At 36.4% G+C, this 23,086-nt stretch overlaps 1 protein-coding gene across 5 annotated transcripts in view; it reads right to left on the bottom strand.

The window, feature by feature from the left end:
* Window positions 1–23,086, bottom strand: part of LOC126762947 (titin homolog) — a 162,793-nt gene that overhangs the window by 33,578 nt on the left and 106,129 nt on the right. For 2 of the 5 annotated variants that reach the window (XM_050480032.1, XM_050480031.1), the window contains 8 exons: window positions 19,155–19,361; window positions 17,953–18,113; window positions 15,349–17,316; window positions 9,207–10,755; window positions 7,414–7,944; window positions 3,680–3,762; window positions 3,411–3,591; window positions 2,719–3,339 (listed from right to left, as the gene is read on the bottom strand). In XM_050480032.1, coding sequence (XP_050335989.1) covers window positions 3,248–3,339; window positions 3,411–3,591; window positions 3,680–3,762; window positions 7,414–7,944; window positions 9,207–10,755; window positions 15,349–17,316; window positions 17,953–18,113; window positions 19,155–19,361 — 4,772 coding nt within the window. In that variant the 3' untranslated portion in view covers window positions 2,719–3,247. Of the gene's footprint in view, window positions 1–2,718; window positions 3,340–3,410; window positions 3,592–3,679; window positions 3,763–7,413; window positions 7,945–9,206; window positions 10,756–15,348; window positions 17,317–17,952; window positions 18,114–19,154; window positions 19,362–23,086 lie in introns of those variants that run through there. The other 3 variants (XM_050480033.1, XM_050480035.1, XM_050480034.1) reach the window with 3 other exon arrangements.

Here is a 23,086-nt window from a genome sequence, read left to right on the forward strand (position 1 = left end):
TGAGTTATAAAATTCATAAGAAATACAAAATTTTTCCAAAAATAGTCAAATTTCAACCGTTAATATCTTTTAAACGGTTGGGTTTATGAAAAAATCATAAGGGACCATATTTTAGAGCATTCAATTTCCTACAAAACCTAATTAACAAGATATTTTATCAAGTAGTTGGAAGCGAGATATAAATTTTTCTATCTGATAATAAGAAAAAATAGAAAACCGTTAGGCGGAGGACCTTACCGTTACAATTAAAAACTCATATTTGGAGAGGTTTTCTTAGAGGTGTCTAGGAACCTATTTTTGCGAGTACCAATTGAAAAAAAAAAAAAAAATTATTTTTGAATCACCCTATTGTACATACATGTATATCTATTGAAAAGACCCGTAAGGCACATAAGAGCAGGAAATGTTGTTAAAGCTTTTTTGATTATGTTATGGTGAAGCTAAAGCTAATTGTCGGCTTCAAAGAAAAAAATCGAGATCGAAACACCTATTGTCTAAAAGTAGCTAGAAGGTGAGCTTGACATTTTCCTTCTAAAATATATCTCTTGGCAACTATTCCTGCTTTCGTAATTTAATTTTAACTCAAGCTTATTTTTTATTGTTTCTCAGGGTCTGGCCATTGGGCTCCTACAAAACTTCGTTTCCATTTTTCGAACTTTTGAGAATGAATGAATGAATGTAGCTCAGGAAATTTGACTGCTGTGTAAGTCATGTTGTTGCCTTAGAAAAAGGCCCTAGCAGTTTTTAAGCCTTTAGTAATTGAAGAAAAATTTATTCACGAGAAAACGAGCATTGTGACGTGCTGTGACGAGCATTTAGCCTGCTCATTTATATAAACGGAACTGGTCGCCCAGTTTTTGAGAAAAAAATCTGAAATTTTCTCCTTTTGTCCCTAAGAAGGTGCCCACTATAATACAGCGTCTTCTAATCGGAATAACGTGATATACGTAAATAACGCAGCTTGCGGCGACCATATTTGTTTACGTATTTGTCTCAAATTGTCAGTGTTTCAGTTAGGTTTGTCATTTCAACATGTCTCGTTTCACTTTCGTACAAGGCTTGGAAAAGGTGCAAGATTATTACACAAATTCAAGCTCTCCGAAAAATTTCCAAATTCACGTTCATCGAAAGATTATCTTCTCAGATGAGGCTCATTGCCGACTTAATGACTTTGCCAATAAACAAATTTGTCAATATTAGGGTGAGTCAAATTCTTGTGATTTCGGGAAACGCAATTATTTCCAAGAGTTGTTCGTTTGGTGCGTATTATGTTGGGGCGCATCATCGGATCTCAATTCATTCGAAATAAGGCAGGAAAATAACACTATGTTTTCTCGGAATTTGATGAAATTGACGCTGACGATCTCTATTTCCAAACAGACCGTGCGCCACCTCATGCTTAACGTCCAAAACTGGACATATTGCATGTAAAGTTTGCCCCCCCTAAAGTCCCTAAAAACTTATGTAAAAATTGCCTCCAAAATCATGCGATTTCACGCCTCTGGATTACCTACCCAGTTTTCGACTGTTTTCGGGCCAAAAATATTCGGTTATCATTTAGCGGTAGCGACTCTCATTCACAGTAAAGTGCCGGTCGTCATCATCACGGAAGAAGTACGGCCCAGTGACGCCGGCGGCTCATTAACCGCACCAAACCGTAATTCTTTCAGGATGCAAAGGTGACTCATGGAGGTCGTTTGGATTGCTGCCTGACCAAAAACGCATATTTTGCTTATTGACGAATCCATTCAGGCAGAAATGAGCCTCATCGCTGAAGATGATTTTTCGATGAAAATTCGGATCGTTTTCAAGTTGTTACTCAGCCCAATTCACGAACATAAGACTATTCTGGTGGTCAAGTGGTTTCAGTTCCTGCATCAATTTGATCTTGTAAGGATGTAGACCAAGATCTTTTCGCAAAATTCGCCACAAGGACGTCACAGAAATGACAAACGCTTGAGAACGACGTGTGAGAGACTGATTTGGGGTTTCTTCAATTGATGCGCTAGCGCCAGCAATATTTTCGACACTACGGGCACTTCTCTGTCTCACTGGCACAGGAACATTTTGTACTGTGCCTGTGGATTCAACTTTGTCCACTAGACGCTAAATTGTTGATCTGAAGGGACGATTATGACGACTATAAATTGGACGTAGCGCTCTTAAAGTTGAGACCACTGACTCTGAATTTCGCTGGTAAATTTTAATAATTTCGACTCGTTGTTGGATCTTATATCTTTCCATGATGAAATGGAAAACCTTACTAAAGATAAATGTCAAAAGAGCGCGAAAAATAAGGCGTCATTTGCTGTCCATATCGTTCTACTTTTGTAGTGTTCCTTTGAAAAAACCCTTTATTTTAGCTGGTCATACAAACTGATCGATCAAAATCTTGTTTAAAAATCTGTTTCCGACTTTTTATGCCATAAGTAATGTATCTGAGTATGATAGCTTCGTTGCAGCCGATATTTTGCTTTAACTCAAATAATTAATTTTCATTTGTGTAATCGATTTTTTTCAAAATTCGGTTTGAAAACACTGGTTAAGAAAATATAAACATCAAGTGCTGTTGTCTTCAAAAATATTTCCTTGCTTCGAATATATTGCAAATATATATTTTTCTAAGTCTAAACTCAAAATCGGTGTTTTATGGAGTCATAAAAATGTATGATCCTCTTCTTGCTTCCAGACTCCGATTTATACTAAAGTCACATAAAATATTTTTTTCTCAAAACAAAGTTTCACGAATAATTTATTCAAATAATAGTAATAATAATAATCATAAAAACACATGTAATACTATTGTTATATAAGCATAAATAATGACAAATTCGGCACATAAATATAAATTTATATCAATTTCAAATCGGCTTAATAGCTGCGTAATACAATAGCTTCTCTGCTCGTATATGTATGTATGTATAAGTATATAGCTTGAGTATTTTTTTCATTGCAAATAAATTTGAAATTTTCCATTTGACACTAAAGAAAGAGAAATTAAACACACACATATACATTTTCAGCAACTTAATTGGCTGTGTCTGTGCGCATGCGTCTGCCTTGAGCATGAATTTGAAGCACAATTAATACATTAACACATTTTTTTTTTCACTAACTGCTTAAAATATAACGAAAAGCCTGCAAAACTTTAGTATATTCCGTATTAATTATATTTAAAGATAGTTGCCACACATTTTCCAGTGTGTACTTGGTCGAATTTTTTTCATTTTACTGCCTTGAAGTCAATTCATAAACGCTTGGCTTGCACGAGTAGCTGTCCGGAAGTGGTGGCTGTGCCCAAAGGATTCGTGGCGGTGCAGGCGTAGACACCGGCATCATCTGTGGTGAGGGTTGGAGAGGCGGGAAATTTAATATATTTATTTCAAGAGTGTGTATGTGTGTATATTTACCTGGATATGCCTGTGGTATGGTCAGACGACAGACACCGTTACGGTACTCAATGACGTACTTGGCGCTGTTCTGCAAGGCGACGCCATTGCGACTCCATGTCACATTCGCTGTTGGATGCGATTGCACGATGCATTCGAAGCGTGCGATTTGACCCAACATAACGGCGTATTCTTTCAGTGGCTGGGGGCAAGTTAAAAAGCGTAGAATTTATTTTATTTTCTATTGCAATGAAATTAATTTGAAATTAGTTCGTTGTAGCTACACTTACCGTTATGAATTGTGGCGCGCGCTTCGGGTAATCGTCGCGATTGAGGTGTGCATTAACGGGTACATCCGATGGCAGTTCTGTTGCTGTGATTTTTTGTGAGATATTTGTTTGAAAATTATATTTATTTTTTAATTGTTTTGGATTCTTTTAATGCAAGTTATTAGTGTGACACTCACGACATGAACTTTAGTATATATTTTTTTAAAGCATTCACTGGTTGCAACACAGATTAGCAGGCACGAGCAGTAACAAAAAGTTTTTGTTTTTGTAATTATCAAAAATAAACAGTACAAAACTTAACAAAACAAAAGCATAAACGCAAGCTGCATGCAGGCGGAGAAGCGTACCGTAAAGCAACGGTTTGGCATATGCATAGCAAAAGTTAAAAAAAATTTCTGTTTTAAAAATAGCATATAATTTTGCGGCAAGTTTTAAGCGATCATATTTAGAAATAAGTATTTGAAATTGTACCGTCTTTCGGTACAACTTCATTCGCAAATTATAAAATTTTGAGCTAGCGTTTTAAAAAATAGTAAATTTATTTGTACCCTTTTCGGTACATCTTCATTCGCAAATTGTTAAATTTTGAGCGAGCACATGAAAAAATAAGCAGATTTATTTGTACCGTTTTTCGGTACATTTTCATTCACTCGGTAATTCATTCATTTCACAAATTGTAAAATTTTAAGCTAACATATTAAAAACTAACGGTACAATTGTACCGTTTTTCGGTATTTTTTCATTGAGAAATTTTAAAATTAGCAAGCGAGCATATTAAAAAATAAAAAATAAGTACGTACAATTGTACCGGTTTTCGGTACATTTTCATTCAGTAGGCATTTCATACGTTCACCAAAAAATTATTGGTATATGTTCTCCTATTTTGCCATTGAAGCCTTTCATTAGCTTATCGTGATCAGAAAATTGGTTTGTCAACACTTATCGGTACTTTTTCGACTATACAATTTTGAATTTTAACCTTATTTTTAAGAAACGCGATCTTAGCTAAAAATCTATTACTTATATAAATAATGTATAATGGTAGGTAAATAAACCTGAATTCATGTGTACCGTTTTTCGGTATTTGTTACCTAAATACATTTTAAAGTCAAACCTTTACTAACTAATGTATACAGGTAGGTGTTTACATCCTCCTGTGACCTGTTTTTTGCATACCTACTTAAGTATTTATACATATTATCCTGTCAATTTCAGAATAGTTTCAGGGGTATAGTGGTATTTCTTGAGATTTTTTAACTTAGTGCAGTCAAAGCTAGTTAGGAAAACGTCTCCAAAACGAATGGACTTTTACTAGTTTTTTGGCTACAGTATTTTTATTTTTTCGTTTGTTGTTTTTTTTTTGAATGTGAGAATTTTTTAAACATTAAATTCACGCCGCGAAAAACACTTTTCGGAAGTCTCCCTAGAGATCGGCTACGGGAACAAAGAAATCCAATTTATTCAAAATTTCTCACCGATTGTTAAAATACATTTGATTTTGTAAATGCCTTTATTTTATAAATAAAATTACTCTTAAAAAATCACGACGTTTTTTCTGACTTGCAAGTGGATATAACTCCTTAAGGGGTTACATGGGTTTACGGGTTTTAAAAATTCAATTTTTTATAGTCTTATTCTACAACAATATATGAATATTGTCCTAAATACTTGTGTGTAAGTGGGTCCGAGTAATAGTTTCAGAGATACAGCCTTGAGAACTTGTGCGCTCAAGGCTAGCTAGGCTAAATGCACCGTTTTTAAACGCGTTTTTCTCGACACTGTGTTTTGGAAGTCGGTTGGCAAGATTTCTCCAGAACTACTCAACGAATCTTCATGAAAATTTACACAAGTTTTTCAGATACAATTCTTAAAGACTCGGACGAAGGATTTTGTTCGATTACAACTATTTGAAAAAAAAAATGTTTAGAAATTCTCACTGAAATTTTTAATCTTTGTGTAAAAATGTCTGCCAAAAATCCAATTTTCAGTTTTTTTTTCGTTCAAGTTCTAAGTTAAGGTTTTAACTAAAATACTATTTTTTCACTTTAGATGAACGAGGGGTCACCGGAAATGGCGTCGCAATGGCAGAATTTAAAATATTTTTTCCAAAATTTTCAGAATTTCTTTCTTAATAATGTATGCTTATAAAAATTAAAAATTCTAAAAAAATATTTAATTTTTTATATGCGATATAAATTGTTGAAAAAAGGCTGTTTTTTACCCGAGGAAACCCATGTAACCTTTTAAATACATTTGTGACGTATTGATCGAAGGAATTTTTTAAGCCACTCTTAAGTGTAAATTTTCAACGTCGCTATTTTGTCAGAAATCAAAATTTTGACTGGACTTTTAACCACTAGTATTCATCTATTATTATTATATTTTTTCGCTTGGTTTTTAATTTGAGAAGTTTTTAAACATGAAAATCTTTCTCGCCGCAAAAATCAACTTTGGCGGGGTCTCCTTGGAGATCGGCTACTGGAACAAAGAAATCCAATCTTTTGTAAATAAAATACCTCTTAACAAAATTAAGATGTGTTTTCTGACTTGCGAGTGGATATAACTCCTTAAGTGTAGAAACACATATCTGATCGGGAAATATATTATGTTTCTGAGACTAAAAACTCTGGGACATGACCTAAAATAATCCAAAAAAGTGGGAACATGATAAAAATCAGCAGTCTTTGAGAAAAGTTATTACCGATACATCGAAATTAAAACAAACATTCAAAGCATGCATAAGAGAGTCCACAAACTTAGTATAAAAACACAGGCAACAACAACAACACAGAAATAATTTATGTAAGCGAACTGTAAAAGAAACACAACTCGTTAAAAGATATATTCTTTTGCTTCGTTTTTTGTCAGAATGTAAAAGCTATTCCATATATTAATTATGCCTATGGTTTCTTTTCTTTTCAGGTAAGACAACAACTATTTTTACAACATCAATTTGGGTGAAATTCTTAGCGGATCTATAATGGGGTTTGAGGATTTGATTTACCAAGGTGGAATGGGATTTGTCATATTACAACTAAAACTAGCGACGACCGATTATCATACGATGCTTATGTGATTATGAAAAACTATAAAGCGTATGTACTTCCTTAACTTACTAATCTACGAGTTCGTATAACGGAAAAGTATACTCGTTTTTTATCCAATGAAGATTTAAAAAAAGACATAATAACAACGATAGATTTTTCCAACATTGAAGCAGGTATTTTAGAGTAGTAATCATCGAGCTGAGGAAAGAACGCGACGGCTTTGTTTTGTTAAATATTATAAAGTAGCGATAGAGAATGAATATTATAATGATTGAGAGTATAATACAATGATAACGGTGTATTTGCGCAGAATTCTCGGCAAGGAAGTAATGAAATGACATATTTCTTCGAGTATATACAACCTTTTATAAGTATATGTATATGGTAGATGTGGGTTTATGAGTTCACTTAGTGCAAGCTTGGCTTGAAAGAAGAAGTGCTGCGCTTGATTACTTTTAGCGATCAGTGTAATTGCTTGATTTGTGCAAATTGCTCTTTGCCAGAAAGTGCGACATTCCATATTAACCGCCTAAACGGCGCGAATGCACAAGACATTACAACAACAATTGGTTAATACAACATCCATTTTTGTGATTTTCTAATACGTGTAGCAGAGAGAGAGTATGATTATCGCATGAGATAGCTAGCTAGTAGTATGAGGCGACCACGTTCGAGTGCAATCAATACCTGTATTTAAATACGATAGACGATTCAATGGTTCATTATCGTGTAGACGATCGATATTTATATCGATAACTTGTGTGTTGGGTAGGCTATAACGCTTCTTGAGTCTATGCACACCACTTGCAGCACCACCGCCGACACTGCGCACACCCGGCGGCGCTGGACTACGACGACTCGCGCTGCCGGTGTCCGAGTGATAACCGCTCAGAGCTGATGCTGGACGCGCATACGGTACACTGAGTCGCGTTGGGGTGAATGCGCGTGTCGGTGTGGCTGTAGTGGTGCGTTCATGTTGCACCGGTATGACGAGCTCATCGACGCCACCACTTAAGGGGTATGGTGATTTGCGACCACCTTGTAACAACTGTTGAGTGGGTGTAGCGGAGGCGTGACGCGGTGGCAGTGCTGACGACGAGCTATTCCATTGGTTGCTTACGAATTTGTGACCCTCACCCGGGAAGAGTATACCGAATTCATAGCCAAAATCATATTTAAAGTAAATTAGACCGGTGTTGGGATCGACACATTTTGTACCTTTTTTGTGTGTAGACAAACGTAGTTAGACACGTAGAGTTTTGGATGGGGCAGTTGGTTGGTTGGTTGTGGGTACAGAGTGAGATAGAGACAGCGTGTTTTTGTTGTAAATAAATAAATATAATATAAATAATATTATCATATCTAAAATATATTTGAAAATAATTATTATATGTAAAAAAGGGAACAAAACGAAGCATTCCAGTTTTGAACATCGGTAAATATAAATATTTGTATATATGTATGTGTGTGTTAGTCGGGGATGAAATCGTAAAACTCGCAAGCTAATTTCGAATTTTGAAAACTGTAAAAAAACTGTAAAATTCAGATACCAATTTGTTATAGTACATACACCAATAGACAAAAGTTTTCGTCACTTAGCTATGGAAATAAAAAACTAGAAATTTTTATGAAATTATTTTGATATATTTGATATCTATGTATCTTATACAAGTCGATAGCACTTTTTTTTGACTTGATAGCTTAATATTTGTAGTCACTAGCGCTAGAAAGAAAAATACCTTATATGAAAAGGGGTCGTAATTTTCATCTGATCGCAACTATTTTTCTACATAGTAATATTTAAGAAAAAATGTTCGACAGTTTCGAATTTCATCTCGGTAGCTTTACAGTTAGCTGAGAAAACCGTTATATATGAAATGGTCTAGGTATTCTACCCACCATGCGGTTTTCTTGTAGTCATGTTATTGTGTTGAATTTCATCGCGATATCTTTACTGTTGCTCATACAAGATCTGAGTGAGAAACCCGTTATATACAAAATGCTTCCGATTTTCTAACGAGAATGCTATTTTCTTGAAATAGTCTTATTATATGGTGAAAATATGCGACCAAACTCAGTTTCAGCTGGATAGTTTCTTTAAATGGCCGGTATACATAAGATGAATACGGTTCTATGATTCTGTCATTCTAATCCTAAACTCCGAGCTTGAACTAAATTATATGAAACAATACACATTTAAAATGCGATTAACTCTGCAGTTTCAGCCTTTTAAAAGACAGAAAGCGATGCAGGTTCGGACTTTAATCCAAAATCAACCACTAAATACCTAAGATTCAACTATTAGAATCCTTATGAAGGTATCTTTGAACTCATTTTTTGCAGCCAAGTCCAAATACTTTTGTCTGTCGATGTATATACTGATAAAAATTTGCAATAGAACGCCCATTATTGTAGGCATATAGGCAAAACTCTACAACTACGAGAGCTCTCATAAGAGCCACTTCATCTTCGGTACTTACCGTATTGCGAGACGCGCGATTCGTCGCGATAAGCCTGCGGTTTGTTGTCACCCTCGCTCGGTGCACGTTTGAAACCCGGTCGGAAGGAGTGCGTAATCACTTTCGGTTCAGCACTGCCATTATATATTTTCGTAGACTTACTACTCTTCTGCTGCAGATCACTGGTGATGTCACTGATGAACTGATGTGACTTTTGCAAGAAGGTCGAACTCATCTGTTTGCCTTGTTGATCGATTTGCGACTGTATGTAACCGTATTTAGGTGGAGAACCGACTTTCAAGTTCATATCGTCACGTGGAAAGCGTTTCTCGACCACGGTAGCATCAGGTTGCAAGGTCTGATAACGCTGCTGATAGCTGGAGCTAGTGCTGCTCTTCATGGACGAGTGACGATTTAGCGATTGAGTACGCTGACTGGTCGCGCTGAGACTACTACCGCGTTGTGAACGCAATTCATTCGGGTCGACTTTTATTTTCGCGGGCATTTCGGGACCGCGATCGAATTCCATTGGTGAGAGTACACGTTCATAGGCGCGGGGCACGCTACAAGCACGACCCATTTGTGGCGGTTCGACATGCCTAAAGCGCAGCGGACCGTTTTCACCATGTGGCGTCCATAGAGGACGTATTTTAGCATTCTCTATTTCGCTATCATAATCGCTCTCACGGAATTCGCCCGGTACGAACTTAGTCGGTGTGGGTGGCGGTGGTACACGCGTCTGTTGTGTTGGCGTGTAGCGACTCGGCGATGGGCTGTAGGGGAACGGCTCGAGTGGTGTGCTCACTTGACGTTCCTGTTGCTCCTTCTGGCTGTCGAAGTGTATGACGCGCTTGGTCTGCTGCATATTCACCACGCGCTGGCAAGTTTCGGATGATTCTTTCATATGCATAACATTTTTCGTTTCGGTCGCCATTTTCGCCATATGCAGCGGTGTGCCGGCAATGGCGTTGTAGTAAAGCGCCGGTTGTGGGCGTGGCTCGTATCTTGGCTGTTGTTGCTGCTGTTGTTGTTGCTGTTGTGTGGCAGCGATAAACTTGGCGGCGACTGGTTTCGGTTTGTACACCTGTTGTTGTTGTTGCTGTTGCGTTTTTTGCTGCTGGAAGTATTGTTTCTGCTCCTTGGACTCGGTCTTGATTTCATGTCGTACTTCCTTCTTGATCGGCTCGAACTTCTGTCGCGGATAAGTGCTCACCGCTGGCGGTGTGGGCTCGAAATCCATGGGCGATGGTGTCACCACCACTGCCGGTGATTTATGTCCATTTGTCAGGTGCGATTTTGGTGTTGGCGTTGGTGGGAAGACGACACGGTAGCCCTTGATCTCATTGTCCGATTCTTGTGTGCGTGAGACGGAGCGGAAGCGTTCCTCGACTTCACTGCTGTAGTCGCTGAATTCGGCTGGCGTCTTACGCTGTGCCGGTACGGGTGTGACGGTCGGGGTTGGTATCTTCAAAGGCACTGATTGGTATTTGGGTGCGCTAATGTTGCTGATGTTGCTTATATTGGAGGCGTTGTAGTAGCTGCTGCTCATGCTAGACACGCTCTTATAGTCCTGTGAAGTGATTTGAGAGAAATAGAGGTTAGTCATCAGCGATACACTAAGTTTTGTAGTTAGCTGAGCTTTTAAAACGGCGAAAAGTAACAAACACCAATCAAAATGAATAAAAATAATAATTGTTGCAGGAGTAAATAGCGTGTGAGAGCAATGTAAATAAATTATAAGTAATAAATTTTTCTTTATAATTGAAAATTTGAGCTGTGCTAATACAAAATGGTTCTACTGAAATATCCAGAAGACAGAAAAAGGTCGAAATTGAATCGCTAATAACCTCATTCTGAAACCTCATTAACTGAATCTCTGAGACCTTTCACCTACTCCATGAAAGCTATGTTCAAAACTGACAGCTAAATTTTTCGCACTGCGACTTGTGGTCTATTGTGCCCTCTTCTCTAGCACATATGGTTACAACGGTTCAGCATTCTGAACAATTCCAGGAGCCTGCTGGGCGCGACTGTGGTGATGTGATCCCTGTCCACGTAGATGGAACCTAGGGCATTGAGCCTGCTTCTACAAATTTCTGTGCAATCCGGGATCAGGTGTTCTGGAGTTTCTTGGCTAAGTGCTTACCGAGTCTGCAGTGCCGTGTTTAGACCGCGACAAAGAGGCGGAATTTGTCTCGGAGAAGGTTGATCGTAAGTTTACTCCCTCTCTTAAAGGATACTCACGTTAGAGTGCATTTGCTCTCAACTGAGAATAAAACTGAGTAACTAATCTCTATAACAGGTCGAAATGAATATACAAAATATAACAATTAAATGGGTAACCTCTCTCTCCACTAGGTACTTTAAACCTCCAAAGTAATTCTTGCCTTGAAAAAGCATGGGATGGTACCTAGAGACTCGGTTAAAATCCCAAGAAAAATGTAATCGATAATAATTTAGTCTAAATTATTCTGTATTTACATATATATGGTAAATATGGTGGGTAAGAAAACGAATCGCTCCAAGCATGAACTCTTAATGTATGCTCTATCAAAAGGGCTCTTACGATTTTTCACCCACAAAGGGGTCTTTCGACCGTTAATATCTTCTAATCATAGCACTTAACAAAGGCTTCAACATAAGACAGGATTATTAAAAGTCTTAATGATTTCGAAAGACTTGACATGGATGAAATAGGAAATTCGATTTAAAAAAAACTAGAATCACACAGTCGACATACGAACTGTTTTTACTAAATCATTCCAGTGCTGTTCAGTCGGCGAAACCTTTAAGTGGTGTTTTCTAGTTAAACTAATTTTGAGAGTATTACGGCTAGGAAGTTGATTAGAATAGTGAATAGTTGCCGGTCTAAACTTTAAAACCGTGAAGTTCATACTTTTAGTCATACAATCGATAGCTGAGATCACTTCAATAGTTCTCTGATAGGTTCAAAGTTTTTAGCCGAGATTTCTGTTGGGTTCAAGGCTTCTGATGAGTTCAAAGCTTGTGTGTGCAATTTCGTATTATAAGATTTTGAAACCTCAGAGAACTAAACTATAAAAGCTCATGCGATCTTTGATCAGGCACCTAACCTATACATTGGTTACTTGATTTTAAGTTAAATATATTATTTTGTTCGCATCTTACTTAAGCTTGTTTGCTATAATAAATAATAAAAATATGAAAAAATAATATATACCTATATGAATCAAATATAACTAAATATGTTCGTGATGAAATCTTTATTTTTACATATGATGAACTTAAAAAAAAAAAACATGTGATAACGTGCATGACATGACTTTTTCGCATTCCCAACCATGCAATTGTATTTATAATTTAATGGAATACTACTTTTATATATTTTTTTATATATACTATATATATGTATATTTATTAGTGCTTAATATATGACTTTAATGAATGCGCGAATGAGTCCAATTGCTTAAAGCGGCTTATTTATAGGCGTGCAACTGCTTGCTGTAGCATACTTTTGCGCGTAACCATAAACTATTCATAATCATATTATACTTGTTTAATGCAATGCGTGTATGATGATGCTTTTGCTTGACTACGTAATATATAGTAATTATGATATTTGCGGCGATTTATTGTTTTTAGTGCATTTTTTGCGCTGTTTTTTACAATGGAGGCTATAAATGCAGTATTGATGATAATGATTGCGGATATTACGAGGCAGCACAGAACGCTAAACGCCTGAAAGCAAATACAGCGAAGCTTATACATAATTTTTTCTAATAAAAAATAATTTAAATCAAAATTCAAAAGAAGTCATAGTTTACAAAAGTAAAAAATTAAATTTAAAATAAAATTTTTACTAATTATAGCTTTTCTAATGTTAATGCACAAACTAAATGCAAATAAAAATATACAAATTTACTAGTTTACAAGAACAAAAAAAAAATTAAAAATAGAAACAGTTGCATACTTATTATTTAACACGTAAATCATTCTGAAGCTGAATTTACTTGATTTCTACGACGATTTTGGAATTTTGAATATTTGTAACTGGGCTTTAAATGATATTTTATTTAGAAAAAATAAAGAAAAATTTAATTTAAAATATAATTTAAAGAAAAATTTAAATTAAAAATTAGAAAAACATTCAAAAAAAAAGGAAGTAAGTTTTTATCACCGAACATTTTAATTTCGAACTTGGTTCAATTGATAAAATATTTCAGTATTTACATATTTTTAAAATAAAATCAGTTTTATATCCAAATCGGTTCCTAATCTTTAATACATACGTACAAATTATAAAAGAAGGCATCAGATAATTCAAAATAGCTTTATATTGAATGAACCCGAAGAGTTGTGAAAGAACCATATTTCGTACAAAATCAGGGTGTTAAGAAAACATTATATACCGAATTTCACGCCACGCCCATTTTCAATTTATATGCGCCTGGGGGCATTTCCTTCTGCAAAATATGAGTTTTGGTTTCCGTAAAATGGTTATATATTGTTTAACTGACGTTTTTTGTTAGTCGGTTAACGCACTTTTAGTGATTTTGAATATAACCTTTGTATGGGAGGTGGGCGTGGTTATTATCCGATTTCTTCCATTTTTGAACTGTATAAGGAAATGCCTGAAGGAAACGACTTTTTAGAGTTTGGTTGACATAGCTGTAGTAGTTTCCGAGATATTTACAAAAAACTTAGTAGGGGGCGGGGCCACGCCCACTTTTCCAAAAAAATTACGTCCAAATATGCCCCTCCCTAATGCGATCCTTTGTGCCAAATTTACTTTAATATCTTTATTTATGGCTTAGTTATGACACTTTATAAATTTTCGGTTTCCGCCATTTTGTGGGCGTGGCAGTTGGCCGATTTTGCCCATCTTTGAGTTTGCCCACCTTCTTATGGAGCCAAGGAATACGTGTACCAAGTTTATCAAACCAACCTCATGATTTATCTAATTTTCTAATCATTACACTTTGGACGGACGTTTCGAACGGACAGACAACTGACATCCGGATTTCGACTCTACTCGTCCCCTGATCACTTTGGTATATATAACCCTATATCTGACTCTTTTAGTTTTAAATACTTACAAACAACCGTTATTGAACAAAACTGTGATGAATATTGAGTTAGCAAAAATTTTGCGAGAGTATAAAAATGGGAAGTAATTTTTATACTTTTTTTGAATTTCGAACTTGGTTCAATTTAAAAATATTTCAGTATTCCCATACAAATAAAATAAAATCAGCTTCAAAAACTATATCCAAATCGGTATACATCTTTAATACATACGTACAAATTCATAAATACTAGTACTAGATACAATTGAAAACTAATCTTTTTTGGCACTGAATGAACCCAGAAGAGTAGTGAAAAGAACCTATCTAAAAATCACGGACTTAGAAACAAAATACGATATTTTAACACAGCTCTGCCTTAAGGGGTTATATGCGTATGTGGATTTCTAAAAATTGAAACAAAATATGAGTTTTGGTTATAAAATGGTTATATATTGGTAATTATAACTGACAGCGATTTTCTATTTTTTCTTTGATGATATGTTGGTAGATATATTTGAGAATATTTATGCACATTTAATAAAAATATCAAAATTATTGAGTTTAAAATAAGTGTTTCGAAATTTTGGCAAAACTCATGGTGTGTGACTTTGATAAATATTTACGAAGTTGCCTAAATGTAGGCCTTATATTGTCGAATGATAAACAAGTAGAAATGGACGTTAGTTCTAACGGACTCACTTAAAAAATTAAGCGGCTTTGGCATTCAGTAATCTAATTTTCACTCTGATATCCAAAAGATATGAGAAAATTCAGAAACAAGAAGGTGGGTACTAAATATATGGTATTCTAATGAGAAAAGTTAGATATATTTGAATTATCAGAGTATTTTAATTTTGAGATCTATAACCATGCCTGTTTAGGTACTAACAGTCCTAGTTGATGCACCTATGAAATTATACTCAAGTGAGCTCACACTCCTCTGTTGAATTTATCAGTGCCAAATACCAAAATATACAAATAACTAATATACTAATTTAATGCGATAAACCATACACTAAGTTAAAATAAATATTAAAAAAAATCAAAAGTTGCACGTTAGAAACAAATTGGTGGTAGCAACAACACAACATCAATAACAACAACGATAACTAGCGAACCTTCTCCTCACGCCTGTACTCATTCTTGTCCGAGTACTCCTGCTTCTCGTGACCGCCCTCTTCCTTGCTGGTATAATAAATCGGAGCTGGCGGTTGCTTCTCCAATTGCGGCTGCTGGTAGAAAGTTTGCGCGGCCGCCGGTGTTGGTGCTGGTGTAAATTGTGGCGTGTATTGTTGTTGCTGTGGTGGCGGTTTAAACACTGATGTCATGGGCGCTTGCGGCAGCTGATGTGTTGATTTCGAACTGGAAGTTGATTCGTAAAATGAACGACTCTCCTGATGGGTCGATTCCATTTTACGGTAACTAGAAATCTCCTCAGTATCGGCTGCATAACCGCTTGTCTTGAATGTATGATGAGTTGTGGGTACACTTGGTGCACCAACCAAACCTTCTGGTACACTCTTGCCAACCGGTCGGAATGAGGCTTCATCCGATTCACTGCCACTATACTTCCAACGATCACTTTCGTAATCACTCTCATAGGGTTGACCGACTGTCAGTTTGGTTGGTATTACTGGCGGTGGTGGCTTATAGGTGGCTGTTGTCTTGGCGGCTTGTGGCGCTGTTGTTGGTGTGAGTGTAGGCACCGACATTGGTAACACCTTTGTGGGACCTTGTTGCAGATTTTGCTCTAAAGTTTTCTCCATTGTCTCGACCAAAGATTGACGACGCACTTCCGGTTTGGGTGCAAAACAAATCTCTGGCGGTGAACCGGGCACCAAATGTATATCATCTAAAGGTGTTTTCTCCCGCTGCGGCGTTGTGGGTACATGAATCGCTTTACTGATCTCTTTCACCAGATACGGTGCGCTCAAATCGGGCGCTGGTGTTGGCACTTTCTGTACCCTAATCTCGCGGTGCTCCGCTTTCGTATCAGTCTCCGCTTCTGCTTTATACCTTTGTTCCAACTCACTTGTAGCGCTCTCATAACCGCTCAAATTACTAGGTGTCCACAACTTTGACATGGCTACGCCCTCCGCGGAGGGTTTGGGCGACGGTGAACGTGTGAATTGCTGTGGTGCTGGCAGTGTAGCCGCAGGCCTTATGATCGGTTGCCCATACTCGACTTTGACCTCCTTCGACATGGTGGACTCATGTTTAAATGTCTGTGAGACGGGCAATAACGGTAGTGTGCGTATACCGCCGGTCGGTGGCTCTTTTGGTGACTGCTGTGATGCTTCTAATATTTTAATACGATCATTAATCATTTGTGGTTTGGCGCTTGCGGTGTCCAACTTCGGTATAAAGCATATTTCAGGTGGAGAACCCGGTATTAAATTCAAATTTTTGAGATCGTCTTCAAGCGTTGCTGACTGCGCCGTGACACCGCTCGGTCTTGAGATCGTCAGTGGCGTCGTCCGTTTGTTGACCACATTAACCTCTTGCTTCTGATATCTTTCACCAGGTGGCGCTGGTTGCGTGCCACCTTGACTCTCAATTTTCTTAAAGAAATCGAAAGATGAGGATTTCTTCTCACTCGTTGTGCTCTCGTACTTGGAAGTTGATGTCGTCGTGGTGGCTGACGTCAGCAATGGCGTTTCCCCTACACCTCTGTAGCCGCCGTCGAGTTCTGTGCTTAGCGTGGATTGGAATTGTGATTGCTGGGTTGTTGGGGTGGGGGCAATGTTGTTAGCTGTGGTATAGGGTTTGGGTGGTACTTGCGGCGGTGTTTGTGTGGAGCCGGTTTTAGAGCGTGTGCTATCGGTGTTGGTCGATACCGATTTCAGGTGCTGCCAATCGGGCAGTTCAGTGTTGGTGCTGATGTTGGTCGCTGCGGTTGGCGTCTTGGGGCGTTCACTCAACGCGGGCAGATCTAAGTACGCTTGTTTGTGTTCTAGACGCATTGTTGCCTCGGTGGTGCAACGATGCTCAGTTACTATTTTCGACTCAGATAAGCCATGCAGATCGGATGCGTTGGAAATTTCGGTTTGTGTCGTTTCAAAGGACGGTGGCTCTTTAGCGAAGGTCTAAAGGTGTTGGATGGTGTTTGGTCAGCGATGGATATTTGGATATTCAGTGATGTTTTTGTTATATTTTTAGTTCATGTATTGTCGGGGTGGTTGAACACGTGGTTTTTCAATTTATTGGGTTTTGGTGTTAAATGGATGCATGTGAAATGGTTTTGATGCAGAATTTCGTATGTTGATGGTTTATGTTTTGGTTTTTGTTTTTTTGATTTTTGATTTCAACATAAAACCCCATAAAGCAATGAGAGAAGCAGTTGGATATAGACAGACATTTTTTTAAGCGAAAATGCGAGTCGAAAATCGAACAATTGAATTTTATTGGTAACGTTGGCGAAAAAACAATGAGAGAAAAAGGTTTACAATAAATTTAAAATTTAATTATATATGCGTATGTATTATATGTAATATTAAATATCAATCGATATTATTTATAAATCCAATTATTATATGTATTGGTCAATATTTCTATGCATACAAATGCAAAGGGTGACATGTTTTCGGTTTTCATTAAGTTCAATTAGTTAATTTATAGTAATAAATAATAATTTAAAAAATAAATTCAATATGAAATTCGTGTGTGAATTCCTTGTCATTTAATTATTTAGACTTTGTGAAAGTGTGTACATGCAGACTTACTTCGGTTTTCAGTTCAGCTGGCGTTTCGTAGACAATAGTCTTAACGACCTCCTGCAGACGTTCTGGCGATGGTTCCAATATCGCACAATCGGCAATGCTTTTGGCCTCGCCGCCGGCATTTGTTGCCTTCACCATATACTTGCCCGAGTCACTGGATTGTCCTGAATTGTTATATGCAAAAATTGATGTCATAAAACTAACTCGAATACTTTTAGGAGAGACGTCAATAATATAGATCAATAGATAGATGGATAGATAGATATATAGAGGGAATAGAAATTTAAGAAAAAATATGCTATTGGCAAAATTAAGTCTTTGGATGAAATTGTTTTAAGTCCAAGGCATGAAAATATCAAAATTATTGTATTTGAAAGAATTTTTCGAAGTTGTGAAAAAACTAATGGTGTGTGACTTTGATAAATATTTAAGAAGTTGCCCAAATGTAGGCAACATTTCTTACAACTAAAAACAAGGAAAAACGTTAATATCACTCTCCACAAATTCCAAAGACTCATTACAAGAACTTTGATCGATAATTTTTGTATGGCAACTATATATTACAGTGATTTCATTTAAACAATTTCTTCGGAGATTGCATAGCTGCCTTGGACAATAACACATGCTAAATATGGTGAAAATATCTCGTCAAATAAAAATGTTTTCCATTCAAGCATTTTATTCCGATCATTATGTTAGTATGGAATCGATATACCAGAGTGTTTCAATATCGGCCGTTCCGACAAATTTCTAAAGAAAATAACGGGTGCAAAATTTCAGATCGATATCTCAACAACTGATATACAGACGGAGGGACAGACAATTGGACATCGCCTAATCGAGTCAGTTCGTCACACTGGTCATTTACATATGTATATACTGTATAGGGTCTTCAACGTTCTTTTAAGGGTTACAAAGATCGTGGCAAACTTAGTATATGCTGTCAGGGTATAATTAAAAGTTCGTGACTGTGCTAAATTTTTAATTTTTAAATTGGCTAAATGTAAGCAACAATCTCTATAACTAAAAATTAGATGCGCGACTTATGTAGAATATGCCCCAAAATGAAGAGAACTAGCATTTAAATTTTTATAAGCTGCTCTGTTTCACACTTAAATCATACGGCTTCGCTTTAAATTACTGAAATCTAGATGCTCTTTTCTTTTGGTCCTCACTATAAATACCTTATCCTCTTATCCACTCACCTTTCTCGATAATCAGCTTGTAGGAGTTGCCTTGCGATAGCAGACGATGCTGTGACACGCCCGCTTCTTGTATTGGTTTATCGTCTTTCATCCAGGTTACCGTTGGTTCCGGTAAACCGGTTACTTCTACTTCCATTATGATCTTTTCACCGCGTTTAACGACTTGCGCCTGCAGGCGTCGCCCAAAGACAGGTGGGAAAATGGTTTCTATTCAAAATAAATGGAAAAAAATATTATTGATTTCATATCTTATAACATTTTCAACGAGAAATATTATTATTAATATTTTTTTTATTTCACAATCAGGTGGCAACATCACAAAAAAAATTTTTTGGAGCAACACTAGCCTATAGTGTACGAACTTTATGCGTTGATGTTATAGTTTTGAATTTGCGAATAAAGTTCTAAATTTCTAGAAAAGTAGTGGCAACGTCTTCCCAACTCTTATTTAAATTAAAATTTTGAAATGTTAATTGTTTAGTACACACACTAGACTTAAAATTTCCAGATTGTTTGTTTATTCACCAAAAATTTTATATTAATTAGTTGGCAACACTGTAAAAAATATTTTTTAAACAAAGCCTGTTTAAATATTAAGACTTATTCATTTGATTGTGTGGTCTGCAAAGTTTTCTTTAAAAACAGGTGGCAGCTCTATTTTTTTGTTTAAATAATAAGATTCATTAATTTGATTGTATGGTCTGCAAAGTTTTCTTTATAAACAGGTGGCAGCTCTATTTTTTTGTGTCAATAAAAATTATGAAAATTCGTTATATAAAAGATTTTTGTTAAAAATTATTTATTATTATTATTTTTAATTCACCAAATATTTTTATTTTATTAGGTGGCAACTCTATAAAATTATATTTTTTTAAATCTTGCTTTAAGTGCTGATTTAGAGTAAAATTTAACAACTATATTTATTTTTATAATTTTATTTGGGTGGCAACACTGTAAGATAATATTTTTTAATAAAGCCTGTTAAAATAATTTTAAATAACAAGATATATTCATTTGATTGGATTATCTGCAAAGTTTTATTAAAAAACAGGTGGCAGCTCTATTTTTTTTTGTGTCAATAAATTTCGTTTCATAATACATAATATTTTCTATTAAAATATAAATAAAATTTGCAGTTTTTTTAATTTACCAAATATTTTTATTTTGTTAGGTGGCAACTCCATAAAATTATATTTTTTAATCTTGCTGAAAAAGTTGGCTTACAACAAAATTTAACATTTTTTTAGATTTTACGCAATTCTTCAATTAAAAACAGGTGGCAGCCCTATTTTCCTGCTTTTTGTGCCAATAAAAATTATGAAATTTCACAAAAATGATATTTTCGTTTAAAATACAAATAAAATATTTTGTAATGCTAAATATATTATTTGATAACCGCGCGAACCAACCGGCGCATAACACAAACGGCTCAAAAAGACAAAAGAAAATAAATAATTTTCAATGGTGACTGATTCTGTAGAACATTGTATGCTGTTTACCTCATCATCATTGCCAACAATTGCTGCACCGCCGTCATTCGAACACAAGTCATTATTTTGCTTTAGGAATTGTTGTTGTTATTATTTTTTTGCCTTCATATATTTCTATTTAGCGGTATTTTTTTTTTTATTCACCTACATTTTGTATGAAAATGCCAAAAATCATTAAATTCAATATGAAACGCCGAAAATGCTGCATTGCAGACTGTTATTCAGAGAATTTCAAGTTTGTTACGCTTTGCTATTCCTCTAAATTTAATAAACGCACATGCATACATACTGTATACAAACGCACATACACGCATACATGCATATATGCATTTGTTTGTGCTGGCTGTGCCTATTTCAAACGCCAACATCATAGCCATACATCGAGTGACGAAGGAAAAATGTTGGATTTTTGGCAAATCGCCTCATAAAATAAACATTTTTTTGAAAACTAAGTGAAGAAGGAGATGATGATCATCATGTTGCCACTATGATATATGTACATATGTATATGCACCACACATGTGTGTGGTCGTTATTGCTGAGCATTGATTTCGTTTGTAGCTCAATGCTTGAAGTTCTAACGCTGCATGGTTTTTTGCTCAGCTGGCTGATTGTGCAAAATTTGATGCGTGTGGCCCTGAACTGTTTTCCCGCCACCCACTATCTGGCTTCCGACAAACATTCACTTGCGGAAAAGAAGCCATTAGTGCTGCTCCAAATTTCCAGCAGTGCTATTGAAATGTTTATCGATGGGTTCGTGAGAAGCTCTCTTTAACATATTCGTACACTGTGTGATGAAAATATTCGTACTATGCTTTACCATTACTTAGACAAAATTGATGGTAAAGGTAAGTATGCTTTATAATTTAGTTGATATAGAAAATAGATCCTTCATTTTTCGATGTTGAACAGATTTACTGCTCTTCTCAACATCACCAACCAGTAACAAACATTCTCTCACTTCTATTTAGTTTCCCATAACAGGAGCTCAAAGTCAACTTTGTCAAAAAATTCATAATGATTAGTAATTCATCTTTGAGCTCTTGCACCGCCTGAAAATTCATAAATCAATGCACAGGAAAATCTATCTCTGAAACTAATTGAACCCCTCTCATAACCTTTTAACTATATTCTTGCTAATTTTGAAAAAAGATCGGCGTTTTTAGGATACTTATATTGGGTCGATAACTATATTTGTGCGATTGTTTGTCAAAATTTGAACGTTTGATAAAAAAAAGACATATCCTTAGTATTACCCATCTGAAGCTATAATATTTTTTCTATCTTTGTGGCTATTTGCGAATCCCATCCGAAATGAACTGCGCCAGCTTGGTGGCTAAGAATGAAGCAATCCAATTTTTGATACACCTGATGTGACCTGTATGCCAGTGAAGACGTTCCTCAACGGTCAGAACAAATAGTGGTCAGAAGGGACAATGACTGAGCTATAAGGCGTTTGCGGCAAAGCTTCCCAGGCACTGTTTTCGAAATAGTTTTTAACCGACCTTGCAACATGAGACCAGATGTCGTTAAGATAACCTTACTTCCTGTGCATTTTTCGGTAATCACTCGCTTCAATTTAATGAGTTGTTGTCGGTAGCTTTCGTCAATAAGGGTTTACTTGGTTATGTGACTTTGCCGTTGATTAGTCTGATTGACCATGTTACATATATGATTTTTCGCATTTAAGGCTGTCGTTTGTGCAATTGAATGTATCCGGCTGCTTTTGGAAGTTTTGAAATGGCTATTTGAGTGACTCCAAAAGATTCTGCAACTTATTGCTTTTAGCGGAAAGGTTAGGTTAAGCTGATAGGCCAACTAGCCACGCATAGACCAGTTTTTGTCCCTTGAGATACCAGATGGAGTTCAGTTTCTTTAGTATGTCTGCGTTAAAGGCGAATTTTAGCAGACTCTGTGGCCTCATTATCGATACCTCCTCAGTACCGTGGGGCCCCCATTTGCTTACAGCGTAGTCTTGCCAATGAAAGACAAGTGCACATTGTTTCCCTGGTGCCTTGTTCTAGACACTTTCTGCAGTCTTCTCGATCTGTCAGCCCATTCCGCGAGAGTATTTCGCCATCACACAGTGACCAGTTAGTATTCCGATCATGTGCCTACTGTCCCTCCTATCGAATGCTAGTAGGAATTTTGTGAACTTCCGATTTATCCTTTTGCAGTTTTGCACCCATCTAGCTCGTTCCATCGGATTTTGATTTTCTTTTCCCAATGTTGATTACGTTTTGGGGAGTTAGCCGTACACCATTCTTAGCAATCTCGCCCACTATTTCATTGCCCTCGATGCCTTTGTGGCCTGGCACCCAGACTGCCCGCTGCCGCCCTGCTTCCCAAGACTCTTCTGGCCGATATGCGATATGAGGTTATTGCGTTGATTGCTGCTAGGCTTTCTACATAGATGTTGATTCTGGAATTGCTGCAGGTGCA

This window comes from Bactrocera neohumeralis, chromosome 6 (assembly GCF_024586455.1).
Source record: "Bactrocera neohumeralis isolate Rockhampton chromosome 6, APGP_CSIRO_Bneo_wtdbg2-racon-allhic-juicebox.fasta_v2, whole genome shotgun sequence".
NCBI lineage: Eukaryota > Metazoa > Arthropoda > Insecta > Diptera > Tephritidae > Bactrocera > Bactrocera neohumeralis.